Source organism: Taudactylus pleione, unplaced genomic scaffold (genome assembly GCF_031769625.1).
Source record: "Taudactylus pleione unplaced genomic scaffold, aTauple2 ptg000387l, whole genome shotgun sequence".
Lineage (NCBI taxonomy): Eukaryota > Metazoa > Chordata > Amphibia > Anura > Myobatrachidae > Taudactylus > Taudactylus pleione.
The window spans coordinates 2968441-2988511 of record NW_028284788.1 but is presented as its reverse complement, the minus strand read 5'-3'; the positions used below and the strand labels follow the sequence as shown (position 1 = coordinate 2988511).

General features: G+C 43.7%; 1 protein-coding gene across 2 annotated transcripts in view; it reads left to right on the top strand.

The window, feature by feature from the left end:
- CACNA1S (calcium voltage-gated channel subunit alpha1 S) overlaps positions 1-20071 on the top strand; it is a 397379-nt gene that overhangs the window by 248552 nt on the left and 128756 nt on the right. For both annotated transcript variants that reach the window (XM_088445772.1, XM_088445773.1), the window contains exons 26-28: positions 18120-18321; positions 18468-18626; positions 19717-19827. In XM_088445772.1, coding sequence (XP_088301898.1) covers positions 18120-18321; positions 18468-18626; positions 19717-19827 — 472 coding nt within the window. The remainder of the gene's footprint in view (positions 1-18119; positions 18322-18467; positions 18627-19716; positions 19828-20071) is intronic.

Here is a 20071-nt window from a genome sequence, read left to right as displayed (position 1 = left end):
TATTATTTATCACAGTCTATAAAATGACTGTTAGAAGCTGATTGGTTGTTGGTGCGGATGACTTTATCTTTCTCGAAGGTATGATACCTCTCCCCCTTGGTCTCTATCTGTTTCTGGGAAGTTCTTATCAAAGAGACCTTCCCAGCCCACACCTCAGTAGGCAAATTTCTTCTAACTTTTTGGAATGCTTCTCCATGTAGACATGTTACCTGGTGATAAGCAAGTTTTCAGTTTTTCTTTTGATTGTCTTGTTACTTGTATTTTCTTGTACATCATTCCAAAAATAAAGAGAAAATATTCTCTTAGCAATAATTTTATGACTATTTATAGTTAGGTCATTCAGACGTGTCCACATACATTTATCCTCAAATTGCACCAAATAGCCCCATTGAGTGTGTCACGGACTTTGATACTTAGCCATGCCAAGATACTAATCGTAGATCTCTAGTACACTAAAAGTGAACTAAGACAAAAAAATTGAGGAAAACAGTATCACAATGAAGGAAAAAGTAGCAAAGTTGAGGAAAAAGTATACAATTTAGGTTGAACAGGCAAATAAAACGATGCGATACAAGTGTCTTTCGCCATTCATCATTATGTTTCATCTGTGATTTGATAGCTAATCCTTTGCAACAAAAAACGAATCTTAAGTACCTAGTACACTATTTGCAAACTGAGATGCAAAATTGAGGAAAAATTAACACAATGAGCAAAAAAGTAGCGAGTCTTTGTAAGATGGCAAAAAATAGGACTGATACAAGTGACCAGCACCATACATCATTATGCCAATTCCCTTGCAACATACAAAAAACCTGAATCCTAAGTATCAAGTACACCATTTGCAAACTACCATGCAAGATTGAGAAAGAAGTAAACAGTGCAGGAATTGGACCAAGCATCTCACGCCATGTGACGCAAAAGGGATAATTAAGGACACATCTGTATGTTACATAAGTGACAAGATGAAAACTAAAATCCTTCTGTTGATCTCCTTATATCTGTTTTGAAACATCCTATGGGCCATAACTTTCTAACATCTGCTTTCACTACCATATTGACAACTCTTTATCCAAAAATACAATCACATTAAGGTACCCCTGGTAAAAGTAGCGACAGATACATGTAATTACCTATAACTCCTTTATAAACTACATTTCTTTATACAATTTCCTGCAATAAAGTACTTTATATGTTCAATGTTTGTCCGTATATCATATATGCTCTTGTTCAAGAATGTTTATAATCATTTTGGCAATACCGTACAAACATTTAGACATGTGGGGCAATGACAAAATCCATTTGTACAGGTTAAATGCTTTACGCACCCTCAGATGTAAAATGTATATCTGCACCCGTCTGCTTCATGAGGACCACAAGAGTAAATTCCATATAGGGTCTGATGCAGAGTTGAATGTTCACCCATTTGTGCAGAGTTCTATGCATTTCAGTTGTATCTCCAGTTACAATTGAAGGGTGTAACTGGGTTGTAGCAGGGCGTTCTCACACAGGCAATGTTTAGTGAGGGCATCACAATGGAATTGCAAGCTATACAGAGTTGTAAATGAAGCGTAAGTACACCTGTTTCTAGAAGGATCTTTTGCACTGATGATAGGGCTAGTGCAAGTGCGCGCTGATAAGGAAGATGGGTATCATTCCAAGTGCGCATATAGAGAGACGGTCTAGCCACAGAGATTTCTACAACTCTACATACACTACAGGCAGGCTCGGACTGGGCTGCTGGAGAATCAGGTATTTCCCCGGTGGGCCCCACTATGTTGTGGCCACGCCTCTATTTGTGAGGGGGCGGGACTTAGCGGGCTGCAAATGGGGGTGTATGCTGCTGCCGGATTAACAACAATGGAGCTGGAGCTCCACTGCACCAGACCCCTACCAATTTAGCCCCCGGCCGTCCAAAGCTAAACCCATGGCCAATGAAGTTCTGCCCACTCCCGGAAACCCAAATCCCTGCCCACTCGCGGGGGCCTGACACTCCGCCCACTTGTGGGAGCCCGAAGCTCCAACCGTTTACTCCCCACAGTATCCATCAGCAAATGAGCTGACATTTTGAGACTGCAGTGGACTCTGAAATGATAAAAAAAAGTGGAGCAGCAGAGGCTAAGCTACCTACAGAAGTATGGACAAGGGACATAGCGAGCAGAGGAATACCACATGCATCCTCACAGCTATATGTAATATCTGGTGCTGCTCTGCCTGCTCTGTGTGAGCTTCTCTGGGGCTGTGTGTATGTTTTAGTATATATATATATATATATATATATATATATTATAAGGGCACAGCCGTGCCCTTATATTAAGGCTGAATCGTAAAAAACAGAAATCTCCATCGAGAGGGGGGGCATGGTGTTTTAGGGGCTACACCTCAAAAGCTATTGGCGGTACTAGGCTGAAATTTGGCATGGGCGGTTAAAACTGTAGCTCGGTGCTGCATGCCAAATTTCAGGGCAAAAAAAAAATAATTCGGTTTTGGAGTAAGTTTTTTCTGACACTCCCATTTAGGACCACTTTTCTGCTGTTCTCTATGGGGGATTTTTGGGAATGCACAGCTCAGGGTAGGGGGCAAATAGGTTTGTTTTATAAGGTAGCTATTGTTCCAGGGTAGGGCCTTTTCAGGTAATTGAGAAAGTTACAGTTTTTAAACTATTACCTCACGAATCCGCCATTATAGAGATAGGAAGTTTCAATTCCTTGCGCAGTCTCAGTAGGAGCCTTTAGCAGGTGTACTCACTGTGGCTTCACTTGGGTGCACCAAGATGGCTGTCCTCTGTGGGCGGTAGCGGCAGTGGGCTCGGGGGAAGAAAGCCGGCGTTTGCTGCGGCCAGAACTTGGGGGAGGGGGGGTAGTGTGCGTTAGCTGCGGCCGGGACCCGGGGACGGTAGCGGGTGGCAACGGCGGTGGCAGTGGCATTGCAGGTGGCAGTGGTGCAGGCGGCAGGACCCGGGGGAGGCAGCAGCAGACAGATGCAGGATTCGATCTGAAAGATCCGTGATAAGTGCATCTGTGTTTAAATAAACACAGAAGCACGGATGGGATCAGTGAGACCTGTCTGTGCTTCTGTGTTAAAAAAAAAGAAAACCTGTGTATAAAAAAAAATTGCATGCCCCCCCCCCCAAAAAGAAAAAACAAAACAACCAGCACCGGGCTTTGGAAAGCCAGTACAGGTTGTGCTAAATACAGGGGACAAATGACGTAAGGGTTCCCCGTATGAAGCAAAGCCAGCACCAGGCTTTTCTGAACCAGTCCTGGTTGCCAAAATACGGAGGACAAATTATGTAGGGGTCCCCGTATTCAGCGCAACCAGCACTGGGCTCTGAGCTGGCCCTGGTTCTGGAAATACAGGGGGGAAAAATACCTAGGCTCCCCCTGTATTTAGCAGATCCTGCATCGGACCCTTTCTAGCAGTGGGTGATGCCACAGCCAGGGCAGCCCTTTCACCGGGCCCCCTGGTCGAAGCATCACCCCTGACCGCTAGTCAGCCCAGGCCGGGGATCCCTGGGGAGCTGGGGATCAATAAAGGGGGGGTCCCCAGGCTGCAGGGCACCCCAGGCGCAGGCTGATAGCCCTGGGCTATCCCCGGCATACCTGGCCGGTGGGTGCCAGGTTGATTATGTAAAGTGTGGTGCAAGTAAAGAGTTGAAGTATTGTCTTTTGCTATGGAATTACAGAACTACAGTTCCCAGCAAGCCTCTCCCGTATGCTGGTACTTGGAGAACCTGCGTGCGGGGCATTATGGGCCCACTGGTACCTGTAGTTCCACAGCAAAAGCAATATTATAAAACCACAGAACACACACCGTAGAAAGTAAAATTTTATTCAAACATATATGCACACACACACATGTATATACATGTATACACAAGTACACATACTCACCTATATATCCCTGTAGCCCATCGGTCCTCTTCTCTAGTAGATTATCCAATGGTGTACTTGTAATAAAAAAATCCATAATCACCTTACCTCCTATGCATGGATCAGGTCCCCTTCATTCCGTGTAGGCATCCAGGGCAAAACAAAAAAATGGAAATACCTGGACCCACGAACTTAGTACTGTCCTCTAAGGCCAGTACTACGTGAATGACAGCTCCATACAGAAACCCCATTGCGGAGCACTCATTGGCCTCTCAGCCAATGAGCTGTTCTCACCATTGACTTCCAACCGCGCTTGCCCATTTACAATATGGCGCCGCAGCGCCATTTTTGAAATTCAAAGATAGCCGCGAGCCAATCACGGCTCGCAACATCATCACCCCACCCCCTTGGCTGGCTTACATAAGCCAGTGCGAGGAGATGGCAAGGCAGTCCATTGGCGTAGGGGCAGGAGAGAAGACCTGCCTAAGCAAGCAGATGCAGGGAAGTCCTGGATGGTTGGCGGCCATGCAAAAGAACTTAAAGGCCGCCAAACTCCAGGTGTAGATGCCGTGGAAGTTCTGGGGTAAACGGCAGCCATGAAAAAGAACTTAAAGGCTGCCGTCCCACAGGCGAAGGAGCAGAATATTAAAATTTTTAAACAATCAGTGTCCTTTTTATTTAAATATTTCTGTTACAGTGTCACCCGCTTGCTGGTACTTGTAGTTCTCCAAGTACCAGCATGCAGGGGAAATCTGCTAGGACCTGTAGTCCTACTGCAAAAGACAATATTTATACCTAAATATACACTACACTACACTATTAACCCAGCATCCTCTGTCACCCGTTGATGCCCCCTTTGCAACTGCACTGCTGCCACTGCTCTGCACCACCGCTGCTGCCCCGCACGCCTACAGCCTACTACCCCGCACGCCTACAGCCATCTCACACTTTGCACCTCCCAAACCACCTCCTGTGTGCTGTCCCCTCTTCCACCTGCGTTAGTGTACCATTTTGTTGCCTGCAGGTGGCCCGGTTTCTTCATCCAAACCCTGATAGTTAATACATTTTAAAAAAGCTATGAAAATTCCCTAGACAAAAACCTTACGGTTTTACATGTCCCATTAAGGCTTCTTAGACATGATCTGAAATTTCACAAAACCTACTGATTTTTGTGCCACTCAAACTAAAAAAAGCTGACGCCTTAATGGACATGTTTCTTGCGCAATACAGATATGTTATGTCATCACACCCTGTGGTTAACTGCAGATTCAGCACTCTCACAGAATGAGATTGCTGTCACTCACAAAATGGTGGAGCTGCTAATTTATAAAATTGTGTGCTCTTTGGAATACACACATGCAGTCTATGCAACTGAGGTCTGAGCAGAAAATAGAGGGCCTGATTCAGACACGCTCACTAGATGCGGCCGCTCGCTCCCAGCGTATGGAAATTCAGCTAGGTGACAGGGGAAGTGTTTTGTGCAGTATAGATATAAGCAGTTTATACATGGTAATTCCCAATGCTGAGGGTCTGGCAGCTGTGAGAAAACTCATATTGGAGAGTGATGTTTATGAGGGTCCTAGTCCTGATCTGGTACAGGATCTTTTGGAAATGATTCTTACTAGGAATTTTTTCCTTTTCGATGGGAAGTTCTATTTACAACTGTCTGGTTGTGCGATGGGGTCCAATGTGGCCCCATCGTAAGCAAACGCATATATGTTTTAGGTGGAGCAAGATATTTTTTTCAGCAACGTCTTTGTTTCTGGCATGATTCATTTCTATACCAGACGGGCACTAGTGAGCAGTTTATAAGCTTTGTGGAGAAACACAACTCTTTAGACAACCCAATTAAGTTTACATATTGTTGCAATGAATCCATGGTTAACTTTTTGGATGTTCAAATTACCTTGAATGATTGTAACATACCAAGTCAGTATATAGTAAGCCAACGGATAGTAACACTACTTTGCACTTTAAGAGTTTTCATCCTAGACCATTGAGATTTGGCCTGCTTTACTCACAGTTTGTAAGGGTTAGGCGCATTTGCAGTGGCGAGGAGATGGCTGCCGTACAGATTGATAATATGTTCTCTAAATTTTTGCAGAGGGGTTATCCTGTCCACATTTTGGAACAAGCCAAAAACAAAGCTATGAACATCCCGCGTAGTCAGCTTTTATCCATAGGCAAGAATAAAAACAAGAGCAATGAGAACAAGATGCATGGGGAATGTCACTACAACACTCGTAGTGACATGATTAGACACTGTACTAAGAAGCTGTGGCCGATTGTTTCCACAGATGCTGATCTAAGATTGGGTAACAAGGATATCATGCCATGCTATACGAGGGGTCGTAATGTGAGGGATTGGTTAGTAAAACCTGACATCACTACTTGGGACGAGTCCCAGACTACACACTTTTTACGTCAGAAAAATGGCTTCTTCAGATACATCAATTGTTTGATTTGTCACTATTTAGTAGTGAGTAACAACTTTTGTCATCCCTTGAGTGGAAAGAAAACCACTCGCTTTATCGTTTATTTAATCACGTGCCCATGTCTCTTATCCTATGTAGGGAAAACTGAAAGAACCTTACGTGAACGTATGGCTATGCATCGCTCGGCCATACATGCAGTGATTAGCAGTGGTACAAGTGATCAACCGGTCGCCCGGCATTTTGTACGTGCTGGTCATAATTTATCTACTATTAGATATATTATTATTGACCACATCCCTAAATTAACTCAGGGTGGCAATAGAGTATTAAAACTACTGCAATGTGAAGCCCACTGGATTTTTAGATTAGAGGACTGAATGAAAATTTGGGGCTACATTGCTTTGTATGAATGTGAAATACTATTTAGTACTGTTATTACTGCTCTTTATTATAATGACAGACTGTTTGTCTGTTGTGATGACTTGCTTTTTAATGTAATGGCAGGCTGTTAGTCTATTGTGATAATTTGACATTGTTTCTGTGATTTGTGCTAATTAGCATATTGTTTATTATACAAGTAACAATGTATTTGCCTCTATATCTGTTTGACATAGTAATCACATTTTTGCGGAGCATGCCACTAACATCAATCAAGACTGTACAATGTTCACTTTATGTGTATTTGTTTAGTGGTTTCCTTGGTGATGGGAGAAGGGTGATGATGGCGCTAGTGTGCATCTCCTTTCCCAGACGCCGGGACCCGTCTCAGCATACGTGGTTCCCTTGGTGATGGGAGAAAGGTGATGACGTCACTAGTATGCACCTCCCTCTCAGACGACGGGACCCGCTTCAGCAAGTGGTGGGTGATGGCAGTATACAGTGCATCCGGAAAATATTAACTTTTTCCATATTTTGTCATGTTACAGCCTTATTCCAAAATGAAATAAATTAATTTTTGTCCTCAAAATTCTGCACACAATACCCCATAATGACACGTGTAAAAAGTTTTTTTGAGATTTTTGCAAATGTAAATAATAAAAAAGAACTAAGAAATCACATGTACATAGGTATTCACAGCCTTTGCCATGAAGCTCAAAATTAAGCTCAGGTGCATCCTATTTCCACTGATCATCCTTGAGATGTTCCTACAGCTTAATTAGAGACTACCTGTGGTAAATTCAGTTGTTTGGACATGATTTTGAAAGGCATACACCTGTCTATATAAGGTCCCTCCCTTGACAGTGCATGTCAGAGCACAAACCAAGCATGAAGTCCAAGGAATTGTCTGTAGACCTCCAAGACAGGATTGTTTCGAGGCACAAATCTGGGGAAGGGTACAGAAAAATATCTGCTGCTTTGAAGGTCCCAATTAGCACAGTGACCTCCTTCATCCGTAAATGGAAGAAATTCGGAACCACCAGGACTTCCTAGAGTTGGCCAGCCATCTAAACTGAGCAATCATGGGAGAAGGGCCCTAGTCAGGGAGGTGACCAAGAACCCGACGGTTACTCTGTCAGAGCTACAGCATCCTCTGTGGAGAGAGGAGAACCTTCCTGTAAGACAACCATCTCTGCATCAATCCACCAATTAGGCCTGTATGGTAGAGTGGCCAGACCGAAGCCACTCCTTAGTAAAAAGCACATGGCAGCCCACCTGGAGTTTGCCAAAATGCACCTGAAGAACTCTCAGACCATGAGAAACAAAAGATTGAACTCTTTGGCATCAATGCCAGGCATTATGTTTGGAGGAAACCAGGCACCGCTCATCACCAGGCCAATACCATCCCTACAGTGAAGCATGGTGGTGGCAGCATCATACTGTGGGGATGTTTTTCAGCGGCAGGAACTGGGAGACTAGTCAGGATAGAGGGAAAGATGAATGGAGCAATGTACAGAGACATCCTGGATGAAAACCTGGTCCAGAGTGCTCTTGATTTCAGACTGGGGCGACGGTTCATCTTTCAGCAGGACAATGATACAGCCAAGATATCAAAGGAGTGGCTTCAGGACACCTCTGTGAATGTCCTTGAGTGGCCCAGCCAGAGCCCAGACTTGAATCCGATTGAACATCTCTGGAGAGATCTGAAAATGGCTGTGCACCGACGCTTCCCATCCAACTGATGGAGCTTGAGAGGTGCTGCAACGACGAATGGGCAAAACTGCCCAAAGATAGGTGTGCCAAGCTTGTGGCATCATATTCGAAAAGACTTGAGGCTGTAATTGCTGCCAAAGGTGCATCAACAAAGTATTGAGCAAAGGTTGTGAATACTTATGTACATGTGATTTCTTAGGGGTTTTTTTTTTATTCAATTTGCAAAAATCGCAAAAAAACTTTTTACACGTTGAATGAATTTATTCCATTTTGGAATAAGGCTGTAACATAACAAAATGTGGAAAAAAGTGAAACGCTGTGAATACGTTCCAGATGCACTTCTCAGTAAGTGTATTTTGTTATAATATGTTTATACCCTGACGATGGAGCAATAAAGAGGCTCCGAAACGTTGGTTATTTAACCTGGATTCTAAAGTGCATTATTATACTCGAGTGCCGCTGTCCCTGGTCGTATATTTTGGATACCTCTTTGAGGGGGTTTAATAACAGAGGGCACCGGGGAACACATTGCTGCTTTTTTGGAGTGCCACCCATTGGAATTTTGTATATATATATATATTGTGATAGAAGCACTGGTAAAGTGGTCAATGGCAGGTACGTTTGTCCTAGGTTTTTGGCCTATGTGTTCTAAAAAAAACCAGGAGAAGTCTGTTTTGTAAATAGACCAGAGTATCGGCTTTAGGAAAAGCCAGTTTGGGTCCTGGGGGTGTGGATGTGAGGAGAGGGAGGGCTCCATCCACAGGCCATTCCAGGTTTTGGTCGTTTGAGCCTGTAGCAGGCTCATTAGGGCTTACACCTGGAACTGGCTGATTTAAGCTGTGTTCAGGCCGCAGGTTACCTTGCTCTGAGACACTCTTGGCTGTAAACCAGAAGGTACTGTGGACGGGGATTTGTTTAGTGTTCTGATAGTGAGGGAACTTACTGTCTAGTTAGAAGAACCCATATGGGTTAGGATTTTGTTTATGTTTTGTTTTATTATGTACCTGGCACAATAAAGACTGGCTCCGACCAGCTTGTACGAGAACCCCAGAATTGTGTCCTGTTTCTCCGGCTGCGGTGTTTGTAAAGAGGGAGTCCGTCTACCCCAGGTGGGGGACCCCTCTCCTGACTGTGTCACAAGTGGTGGAGAATGCGGGCAATCACACGCTGAAATTGCAGCAAGGAAAAATTTTCATTTAAAATTTAAAGGGACAGACACCAATTCGTCAGTGTGGATATAAAGTTGTGTCCTTTGAAGTCCATAGAGGTGGCGTCCGCAGATGCTTAGGGAAGCCAGATTCTGCTTCCAACCTACACAAAATGGAGGACATTGTTAAAGCCTTGCTCCAAACTGCGGCAGCTCAGCAGGAAACGAACAAACTGCAGCAGGAAGCTACCAGAGCTCAGCAGGAATCCACCAATGTGCAACTGTTGGTCTTGGAGACAGCCCAAAGGCAACAACAAGCTGCAATCGAGGCCTTAAAAGAGGTAGTACAACACTTGGTAGCCCGGACTGGAGATGCTTTCACTGTCCCTCCAACCCACACTCGCTCTATATGAGCCAGTCATTTTTTGCAGAACATGACCTCGAGTGATGACATGGAGGCGTATCTTATGGCCTTTGAGAGAACTGCGGAAAGGGAGAGCTGGCCCAAGGAACAGTGGACAAGTCTTGTGGCACCCTTCCTGTCTAGAGAACCACAAAAGGCCTACTATGATTTATGCCTGGATGATGCCAAGGACTATGCAAAGTTAAAACGGGACCCGCTTGGGAGTCACTTCATTTGTTTGAGCCCAACGAGTCCACCGCTGGGAGTTCCAAATGGAAAAATCTCCACGCTCACAGATGCATAACCTCGTCCATCTAACCACAAAATGGCTGCAGCCCGAGATGCTGACAGGACCACAGATTGTGGAAAGAGTCATTATGGACCGGTATCTGCGATCGCTACCTGTGTCTCTACGCAAGTGGGTTAGCCATGCAGACCCTAAGTCTGCAGCTAATTGTTCACTTACCTCTGGACCTATGCAATGTGATACTGCTCATGTATACCACAGGGGTCTTTCTTTGCACAGCGAGCCTGTACTGCCGACCGGCGGGCTGAGACTGATAAACACATGTGTGTACTTACTGTAGAAGGCAACTGTGTAGAGGCTCTGTTAGATTCTGGTAGCCTGGTGACACTTGTGAAAGTGGAGCTGGTGAACCCCTTGAAGCGTAAGGGGAAAACTGTTGGTGTGACCTGCATACATGGGGACACATGCTATTATATTACCGCAGAAGTGAATATCGAGACATCATGTGGTTCCGCGATAGTTTCTGTAGGTTTGGTACATGGCTTAATGTATGATGCAATATTGGGGAGAGACTTTGCTCACTTTTGGAAGTTGTGGGGAAACCGATTTTGCACAGAGGTAAATTGCCCTGACTTGTTTGAGAGGGTTACTGGCATAGTAGCGGAGTCAGAGATGTTCCCTTTTTCTAGTATGATTGGCGGACTAGAGAATGCGGAGCATGATGGTTGCTCATGAAGTGATGTGCCTCCCACTGAGGTGGGTAGTGTTGTTGAGCCAGTTGATCGTCTGCCTGATTTAGAGGTCAGAAGAGCGGTCTTTGCCGTGAAGCAGTTTAATGACCCTACTCTGGTAAAAGCCAGGGAGAATGTCAAGGTGATCAATGGTAAACCCATAGACCCCGATAGTCCTTTGTCATATCCTCACATGGCAGTATGTCAGGATTTGTTGTATCGGGTGACTAAGAAAGGGGAAGATATTGTGGAACAATTAATAGTTCCCAAAGCATACAGAAGAGCAGTGTTAGATCTGGCCCATGGTCATATAATGGCAGGCCACCTAGGGGTAGAGAAAACCACTGAGCGAATTGTGCAGAGGTTTTTTTTGGCCTGGGGTCCATAAAGAGGTATCTGACTATTTTGCATCCTGCCCTGAATGTCAGTATCATGCTCCAAGCATACATTTCAAAAGTCCCCTGGTTCCGTTACCCATTATTGATGTTCTGTTTTGAAAGAATAGCTATGGATTTGGTTGGCTCATCAATATATTCTGGTGATAATGGATTACACTACCAGGTACCCGGAAGCGATACCATTACGCAATACGTCAACCAAGACCATTGCTAGAGAATTAGTCCATGCAGGTTGGGAATACCTAAGGAGATCCTGACTGACCAAGGTACCCCATTCATGTAAAAAATCATGAAGGAGTTATGCCACCTGTTTAAAATTGACCAGTTAAGAACCTCTGTGTACCATCCCCAGACCGATGGGTTAGTGGAAAGGTTTAATAAAACTTTAAAACACATGCTAAGGAAAGTAGTGGACAAAGATGGTAGAGATTGGGATTACTTGTTACCTTATTTGCTGTTGGCCATAAGAGAGGTTCCCCAATCCTCCACAGGGTTTTCCCCTTTTGATTTATTGTACAGGAGACATCCAAGGGGATTACTTGACATTGCCAAAGAGACATAGGAGGGGCAGTCCAGTCCATATAAAATAGTTATTGAGCATGTTTCTCAAATGCAAGAAAGGATTGCTGCTGTGGTGCCGATAGTAAGAGAGCACTTGGTACAGGCCCAACAGGCACAGCAGAGGATATACAACTGCAATGCTCGCTTACACAACTTTGCTCCTGGGGACAGAGTGTTGGTGTTGGTTCTCACAGTAGAAAGTAAACTTTTGGCTAAAGGGCAATGACCCTTTGAAATCTTAGAAAAAGTGGGGCAGGTCAATCATAAAGTTTACCAGCCGGGGAAAAGAAAGCCAGAACAGATATACCATGTAAATCTTATAAAACCCTGGAAAGATAGAGCAGCACTGTTAGCTGTCCAAGCCCCTCCAGTAAACCCTGGGCCCATGGTACCCGAAGTGACAGTGGCAAAAACTCTGTCAGCCGGTCAACAGCAGGAAGTTAAGGAATTTCTGATCAGAAATAGGGTGCGGTTTTCAGACCTACCAGGGAAAACCACGGTCATTAAACATGACATAATCACTGACCCAGGGGTTAAGGTTAGCCTAAAGCCCTATAGGTTACCAGAAGCCCAAAGAGAATCAGTGTTGAAGGAAATTAAAAAAATGTTAGAGTTGGGTGTAATTGAAGAATTGCATAGTGAGTAGTCAAGTCCCATTGTGCTCATTCCAAAACCTGACGGGAGCGTGCAATTCTGCAATGACTTCCGGAAATTGAACAGTGTGTCAAAGTTCAATGCCTACCCTATGCCTAGGGTGGATGAACTAATTGAAAGGCTGGGGACAGCCAGATATTTAACTACTCTAGACTTAACCAAAGGATATTGGCAAGTGCCGTTAACTGAGAACACCAAAGAAAAGACAGCTTTTTCTGCACCAGAGGGGTTGTTTCAATACAAGATGTAGCCTTTTGGGCTACATGGGGCACCTGCTACTATTCAAAGAATGATGGATAGGATTCTAAGGCCCCATAGACAGTATGCTGGTGCTTATCTGGATGATGTGGACATTCATAGTCCTGATTGGCAGTCTCACTTGCCCAGAGTACAAGCAGTGTTGGACTCCATCTATAAGGCAGGTTTGACAGCGACCCTAAAAAGTGTTGTCTGGGGATGGAAGAAGTAAAGTATCTTGGGTACACCATTGGCAGAGGTCTGATAAAGACACAGCTCAATAAGATCGAGGCAATACAAAACTGGCCATGACCCCTGAATAAGAAGCAGGTGAGAGTCTTCTTAGGGATCACTGGGTATTATAGGAGGTTTATACTCAATTTTGCCACCATTTCAGTCCCACTGACTGACCTTACCAAAGGCAAACAGAAAGTCACAGTGGAATGGGCTCCTGAAGCAGAGAAGGCTTTCCAGGAGTTAAAAATAGTGTTATGTACCCAACCAGTTCTGATGACCCCTGATTTTGACAGAGAGTTTGTTGTAGAAACCGATGCATCAGATGTAGGCATCGGAGCGGTCCTGTCCCAAAGCAAAGAGAGGGAAGAACACCCGATTTTATTCTTAAGCCGAAAATGAAATGTACATGAAAGAAACTATGTGGGAAGGAAGTTCAGATTGATCACTGACCATGCCCTTCTGAATTGGATGTCAGAAAACAAAGACAGTAATGCAAGAATAACGAGATGGTTCTTGGCATTACAAACCTTTACATTTACGGTAGAACATTGGCCAGGAAGCAAGCTGGCCAATGCAAATTCTTTGTCACGTGTCCATTGTTTGGGGGCTGCAGTTGTTCTGCCCCACAGGTCGAAACAAAGGGGGGGGATATGTGATAGAAGCACTGGTAGAGTGGTCAATGGCAGGTACGTTTGTCCTAGGTTTTTGGCCTATGTGTTCTAAAAAACCCCAGGAGAAGTCTATTTTGTAAACAGACCAGAGTATCGGCTTTTGGAAAAGCCGGTTTGGGTCCTGGGGGTGTGGTTGTGAGGTGAGGGAGGGCTCCATCCACAGGCCACTCCAGGTTTTGGGCCTTTCAGCCTGGTAGCAGGCTCATTAGGGCTTACACCTGGAACTGGCTGATTTAAGCTGTGTTCAGTTGTAGCTGAGTGTCTCATACCTGGGAGAGCAGGCCGCAGGTTACCTTGCTCTGAGACACTCTTGCCTGTAAACCAGAAGTTACTGTGGACGGGGATTTGTTTAGTGTTCTGATAGTGAGGGAACTTACTGTCTAGTTAGAACCCAGACGGGTTAGGATTTTGTTTATGTTTTGTTTTATTTATGTACCTGGCATAATAAAGACTGGCTTCGACCAGCTTGTAGGAGAACCCCAGAATTGTGTCCTGTTTCTCCAGCTGTGGTGTGTGTAAAGAGGGAGTCCGTCTACCCCAGGAGGGGGACCCCTATCCTGACTGTGTCACAATATATATGTATATATATCTATATATATATATATATATATATACAGTATATATATATGTACTGTATGTGTATATACACACATTATTATTATTATTATTAATATCCTGTATTTATATGGCGCCACAAGGGTTCCGCAGCGCCTTACATAGTACATAAACATAGTGCACAAACATAGTACATAGACATAGTACATAAACAGTTGAGCAGAACAAGAAAACAGTGTCATACAGTTTAAGACACTACAAGACAAGTACATGGTATATAAACACTGCTGCAACAGAAGCAGGATGGCAAAAGTCACGGGTTAGGTGCTTTTGAGTATAGAGCAGATAATATAAGTAAAGAAAGGATAAGCACAAGAGGAAAGAGGGCCCTGCTCGTGAGAGCTTACATTCTAGAAGGGATGGGCAAACAGACAGGGGTGACACGGATGGGGTAGACAGTGAGCATGGGACAGAGGGTTAGGATGACAGATGGCTGGATTCCTATTTTACAGTATGTGTGGAAGTCATTTCAATTAAGATTTATGCCACTGACATTCTACTTTAAGAGGCAGTTTTTGTAGGTGTCTGTGGAAAGCCATGGCTGTTATATCAGTTTACGTGAAGTCTGACGGGTAGCTGAAGCCACTTCATGAAGGGCTATTTAGAGAGTTTGGTTAACGTATAAACCAGCAGTCTCAGGTAAATGTAGAAATTGGTAAAAGTAGTTATTGTAAAGAGATGTTCAGATGTAAAATAATAAGTTGTGATCAAGTGTGAATTCTATAAGGCACATTTATTGATTTGGAGGGTGATGGGAGACATGTGAGGTTTGCAGGATATTTATTCCATAGTATATCCGCTGTCCGTGTGTGGGGCCTGGATTTGGTGATATGTCACCAGATAATAAAAGCAGAAGAAAGGAGAAGTAGATATAGTTGTAGGTGTGTAAAACATTTTTATAGTGACACAATGAGGCTGTAATAGTCAATTTTTGATGAAAAGAAATCTCATTAGTTTTTAGAGGAGGTGAGTGACTCAATAGGGCGGCAGTGTGCCCAGAGAGGTGAGATGCAGGGAGAGTTAGGGATGTTATATCCTTAGAGAAAATACAAAGGAGGGAGTTGAAAAACATATATACATACACACATACAGGGTCAGACTGGCACAGTTGATGGCTGATGTGGGTCCCGCTATTTCAGAGCCCAGGCCACCAACACTCACCACCCATCCACTGCACACAAAGCATGAATTTGTGCTACACCAAGCACAGAACCAGCGGCAGCCAGCACTGTCTCTGAAGTGCTGAAAGTTCCTGACTTGTGTTTGACTACAGTGGGTATTTTCAATAAATGACTCTACGCAGCAGCATCATGGGACGTTTGTGGGTAGAGGGCCTGATTCATTATAGATCGCAGCTGCGTTTACACACGCCAGACAGTATCGCATTGTGCATGCACAAAAGAATCACTGCATTTGCACGGCAATCGCAGAGACCACGCAGACCCATCGCAGAGTGATTGAGAGGAAGGGAGCATTTGGGAGTGTTGACAGGGGTGGTGGTCAGTGAAACGCAGGCTTGTCAGTGCGTTCAAACGCTGTTACAGGGGCGTGCATAAATTAGTCACTGTAATGGCATACACAGCTTGAGCTATCAATGCGTGCAATGAGGTTAGCAATTTCTGAGGAAGGTCTGACCTTGTGCAAGTGTGCGTGAGGCTCCGATGGTACCGTTGGTTTTGCAGAATTGCAAGGTATGAGGGATGTGTGTAAGGGGAAGTGACGTCCTTATGTTAGGTTGTGTATGGGATTGCAATTGCAATCATTAGCATATTTTCGCAGTAGATCTGCATGCGTAATCGCAGCTGCGATCACAATAGCAATCCGTAATGAATTAGAACAAGACAGACACAGGCGGCATAGGAAAAACAGTGTCTCAAGTTTAATTAGAGTTGGGGACTAAGGATATTTTTAAGACCTGCCTGGCACATACAAAATTCCACATTCAAATTTCCTCATTTTATTATTATTAAAATAAAGTGATGTCGGTGGTCACAGACTGCTGCATCACTTCTGGTGGTCCGGGGAGTCAGAGGAGATCTGTTTTCCACAAGTACAAAATGGATCTCCCCTGTAAAAGCCGAGAGAAGCAGCGGTGCGGCGCGGTCGCATGTGATGCAACCTTGCCAGCTGAAGCACTGCTGGCTGCAGTCGCATTATATGCGATGTCGCCAGTTAAGGGGTTATTATCTGTGCTGTGCTTTAAGCTTAGTGTCCTGAAACCCCTTGACTTTGACTCCTGCTTTATCTATGGGCTGCGGCTGCCTGCATCATATGATGATTCTATGTCAGTGTCAATGTCCAAGGTTTGGTATAACCATAGTTTAAGACTACAAAGGGGCATATTTATCACAATCTGCATCTCATATTGTGTATAACTGAATCTGCCCCTATAAATTAAAGTACGAGCTATGCCCCCCCATGGAACTAGCAGGGGTATATGTATAATGGGTGCAGGGCGTGCGCGGCACATGGGCCCCGCACTGCACACCCTGCACCCATAGTATTACTCAACTCTCTGGAGTCCCACGTCGGCGCGGGGGTCCGATGCTGTAAAAAACGACTGGAAAATGACTGCTGCGCCCATTTTCCCATCATTTGCGCATGCGCAGTACAGGGAGAATGGCCATTTTCCCAGTGACCTGTGCATTCTCTATAGACTCTGGGCGCACTCTAGTGCCCAGAGTCTATAACTCCGGCACTGGATGTGCACAGACAGAGAGGAGGGGCCTGTGTCGGAGACTGCACACAGGCCCCCTCCTCTCTAGAAATGTCCCTGGGAACTAGGCACACCATATGGCACATACCACACACGCTGTGCTGACCACACCCACACAGTACTGGTCACGCTCCCACATCACTAGTCACACCCCCTGTAGTGGCACACAATAGGCCATTAATACATTTCAGCTCCAGGCCCATGTGGACCTTAATGTGGCACTGATGAGGATATCCTTTCTCTAGCTGTTTAGAGGTCTATCGCTAATTAACTTCTCCTTCATCTATTTGCACATATTAATACCACGCCTTTCTATTCACTGGGTACACCCACTTTGGCAGACGGTTACACCCCTACAGCGGGCCCCTACTATTGCTATCCCCTGGTGGACCCTTCATGCCCCATTCACAGGCGCATAGATACGCATTTGGTTCTGTGCATGCAGGGTGGGAGCAATGATGGCTATCTTTTTTTCATCTCTGCACCAGTCCCATAGTGCTCACAGACAATGCTGCTAATTGGCCAATGACTGATTAACAGCTTTGAGAAGGAGAAATTCTGCTCACATGCTGAAAGCAATCGGGTGTCAACCTGGACAACGGTTCTCTTCATTAATATACGTATAAACAAAGTGATCTCAACTAAATCACTTCATCCTACTGCTGGGTCTTGCAGAAGAAATGTCAGCGAGGATGCTGCTTGCCAGTAGGAAAGAGTGACTGGACTCTTATAAGGCACAGAGCAGATTTCCCACAGCACCCCTAGTGTAGTGTTACATAAATGTTAATACTCTGTACAGTTAGTTTGTCCATGATGGCCACGGCTATTTTATAGCAAATTTTTTCCAAGTTATTGTACATTTTTTAGGTTTTCATTGCAATTATATTATTATTATTATTATTATTATTATTATTAAAAGTGTGTTTAGTTTCTCAACAGCCTTTGAATAAGAATTTCGTCAGCTTTGAGGATGAAATATGTAGAACTATGAATAATATTACTTACAGAGGAGCCTGCTTTACTAAAAATATGTCACTGTGTTGGATGATTGACTGCACTTACTGTACATATATGTGTAGTTATTTGTATGCATTTGTATGTAAACAGGTTGCTATACAGAGCTATAGACTCGCACACTGAGGATATGGGGCCCATCTATAATTACCGTATTGAGATCGCTGTCTTCTTCATTATCTACATTATCCTCATTGCCTTCTTCATGATGAACATCTTTGTGGGCTTTGTCATTGTCACCTTCCAGGAACAGGGGGAACAAGAGTATAAGAACTGTGAATTAAACAAAAATCAGGTAATATTCTGTCCAATTTTCAATCTTTTATAGCAGATTATTGATATAGAATATTTTTAGTGTTTCTTCTAAATGAAATTGTGCAGCTTATACTTCATCAGTATGTGTACCACATGTGTTATATCCTACTTTTCTTCCACTAACAGAGACAATGTGTGCAGTATGCGCTTAAGGCCCGTCCCCTGCGGCGGTACATCCCAAAAAACCCATATCAGTATAAGGTCTGGTATTTGGTGACCTCTTCATATTTTGAGTACTTGATGTTTGCTCTCATTATGTTGAATACCATCAGCCTTGGAATGAAGGTAAGATCTAGGCATTAATAAGAAACATTAGTTTATTATTAATGTGGATCATCCCATACCATTTGTCTTGTCTGTGCCTCATTGTCTCCATACTGACCCCATGTAGTCAGCCTCCTCTTACCTCATGTGAGATTCAAGTGTTGCCTTTCCCATCTTATATGAACCCATTCATCCTGATTATCTTTTTATACTGTGTACTGCTGTGCTTCTGTTCCTCTCATGGCCTCTTTGGCACCATTACCACTACTGCAGGAATGCCGGTAGGGCTTGTTCATTGCTGCTTGGAACCTTTATAATTCAGGTGCCCTGCAGATTAGTAAAGCTTAAAATTTTACTGCACATTACAAAAAGGGCCAGTTTAAGCCTTCAGGGGGCCTGGGGGATTTTAGACAGGGGGGCCCACCCCCACTCCTCTGGCCCTCACCTCTTGTCAGCACCGCCCTCACTCATCATCCGGTCTGTCCTCATTCACTTTAGAAAATGCATGAGACTAGATAGTGTGCTCTGGCAGACGGCATGGAGAGGTTGAGAGAGGGGGGCTACCTTAATCCGCCTCTGGTTACATTCCTAGATTAATGGCCCCAGTTTCAAGGAAGATCTTTATATATATATATATATATATATATATATATATATATATATATATTATAATAATAGCAATAGTAGCATCCATGAAATATACTTTCAAAATACTGAAGATAAGGGGTAATAATAGCTAAATAAAAAATATCAAAACATATTTTATAATGAAATAAGTTGTAAAAAGTTGTTTATATTTTACATGCAATTTTAAAATTAAATTAATGTAACCTTTCACTCCTTTTTTCATTCAAAGACTTGTTGTGACCCGGAATATTAAGGAAACATATTAGCTGCCTTGCTTTCACTTATTATCATTGTTGTCTAATTGTACTTTCTTGACTATTATAATCTTGTGAGGGGGTTTGAAAGAAAACAAAACTTTGCGTTATTTAAGTGGTTAGTGTAGGACTAGCACTTTCATGGAACCTATTAAATTGCATTATTGAACAGTAAATTGTTATTTTAGAAACAAAAATAGGTCTTTGATCATTTGCTTTTTATTATCCAGCATTATGGGCAGACAGCAGAGTTCAGTCATGTATCTGACATCCTCAATGTGGCTTTCACTGGAATATTCACTGTGGAAATGCTACTAAAGTTGGCAGCCTTCAAAGCAAAGGTCAGTATATAGAGTATGTGTATATTTGTGATGCATTATGCACTTAGCTGAACTTATTTACCAAATGCATTTTACTACACATTAGCCATATCCTCAGGAATAACAATAATTTAGACACTATTCAGACTTCTGAAATAAGTGGTGAAACGTTAGTGGTACACAATGAATATAAGGTAGTCAAAAGCTCAGCTAAACTTGAAACATGTGCCTACCAAGAGTTAATTCATTCCCAATATAATGTGGT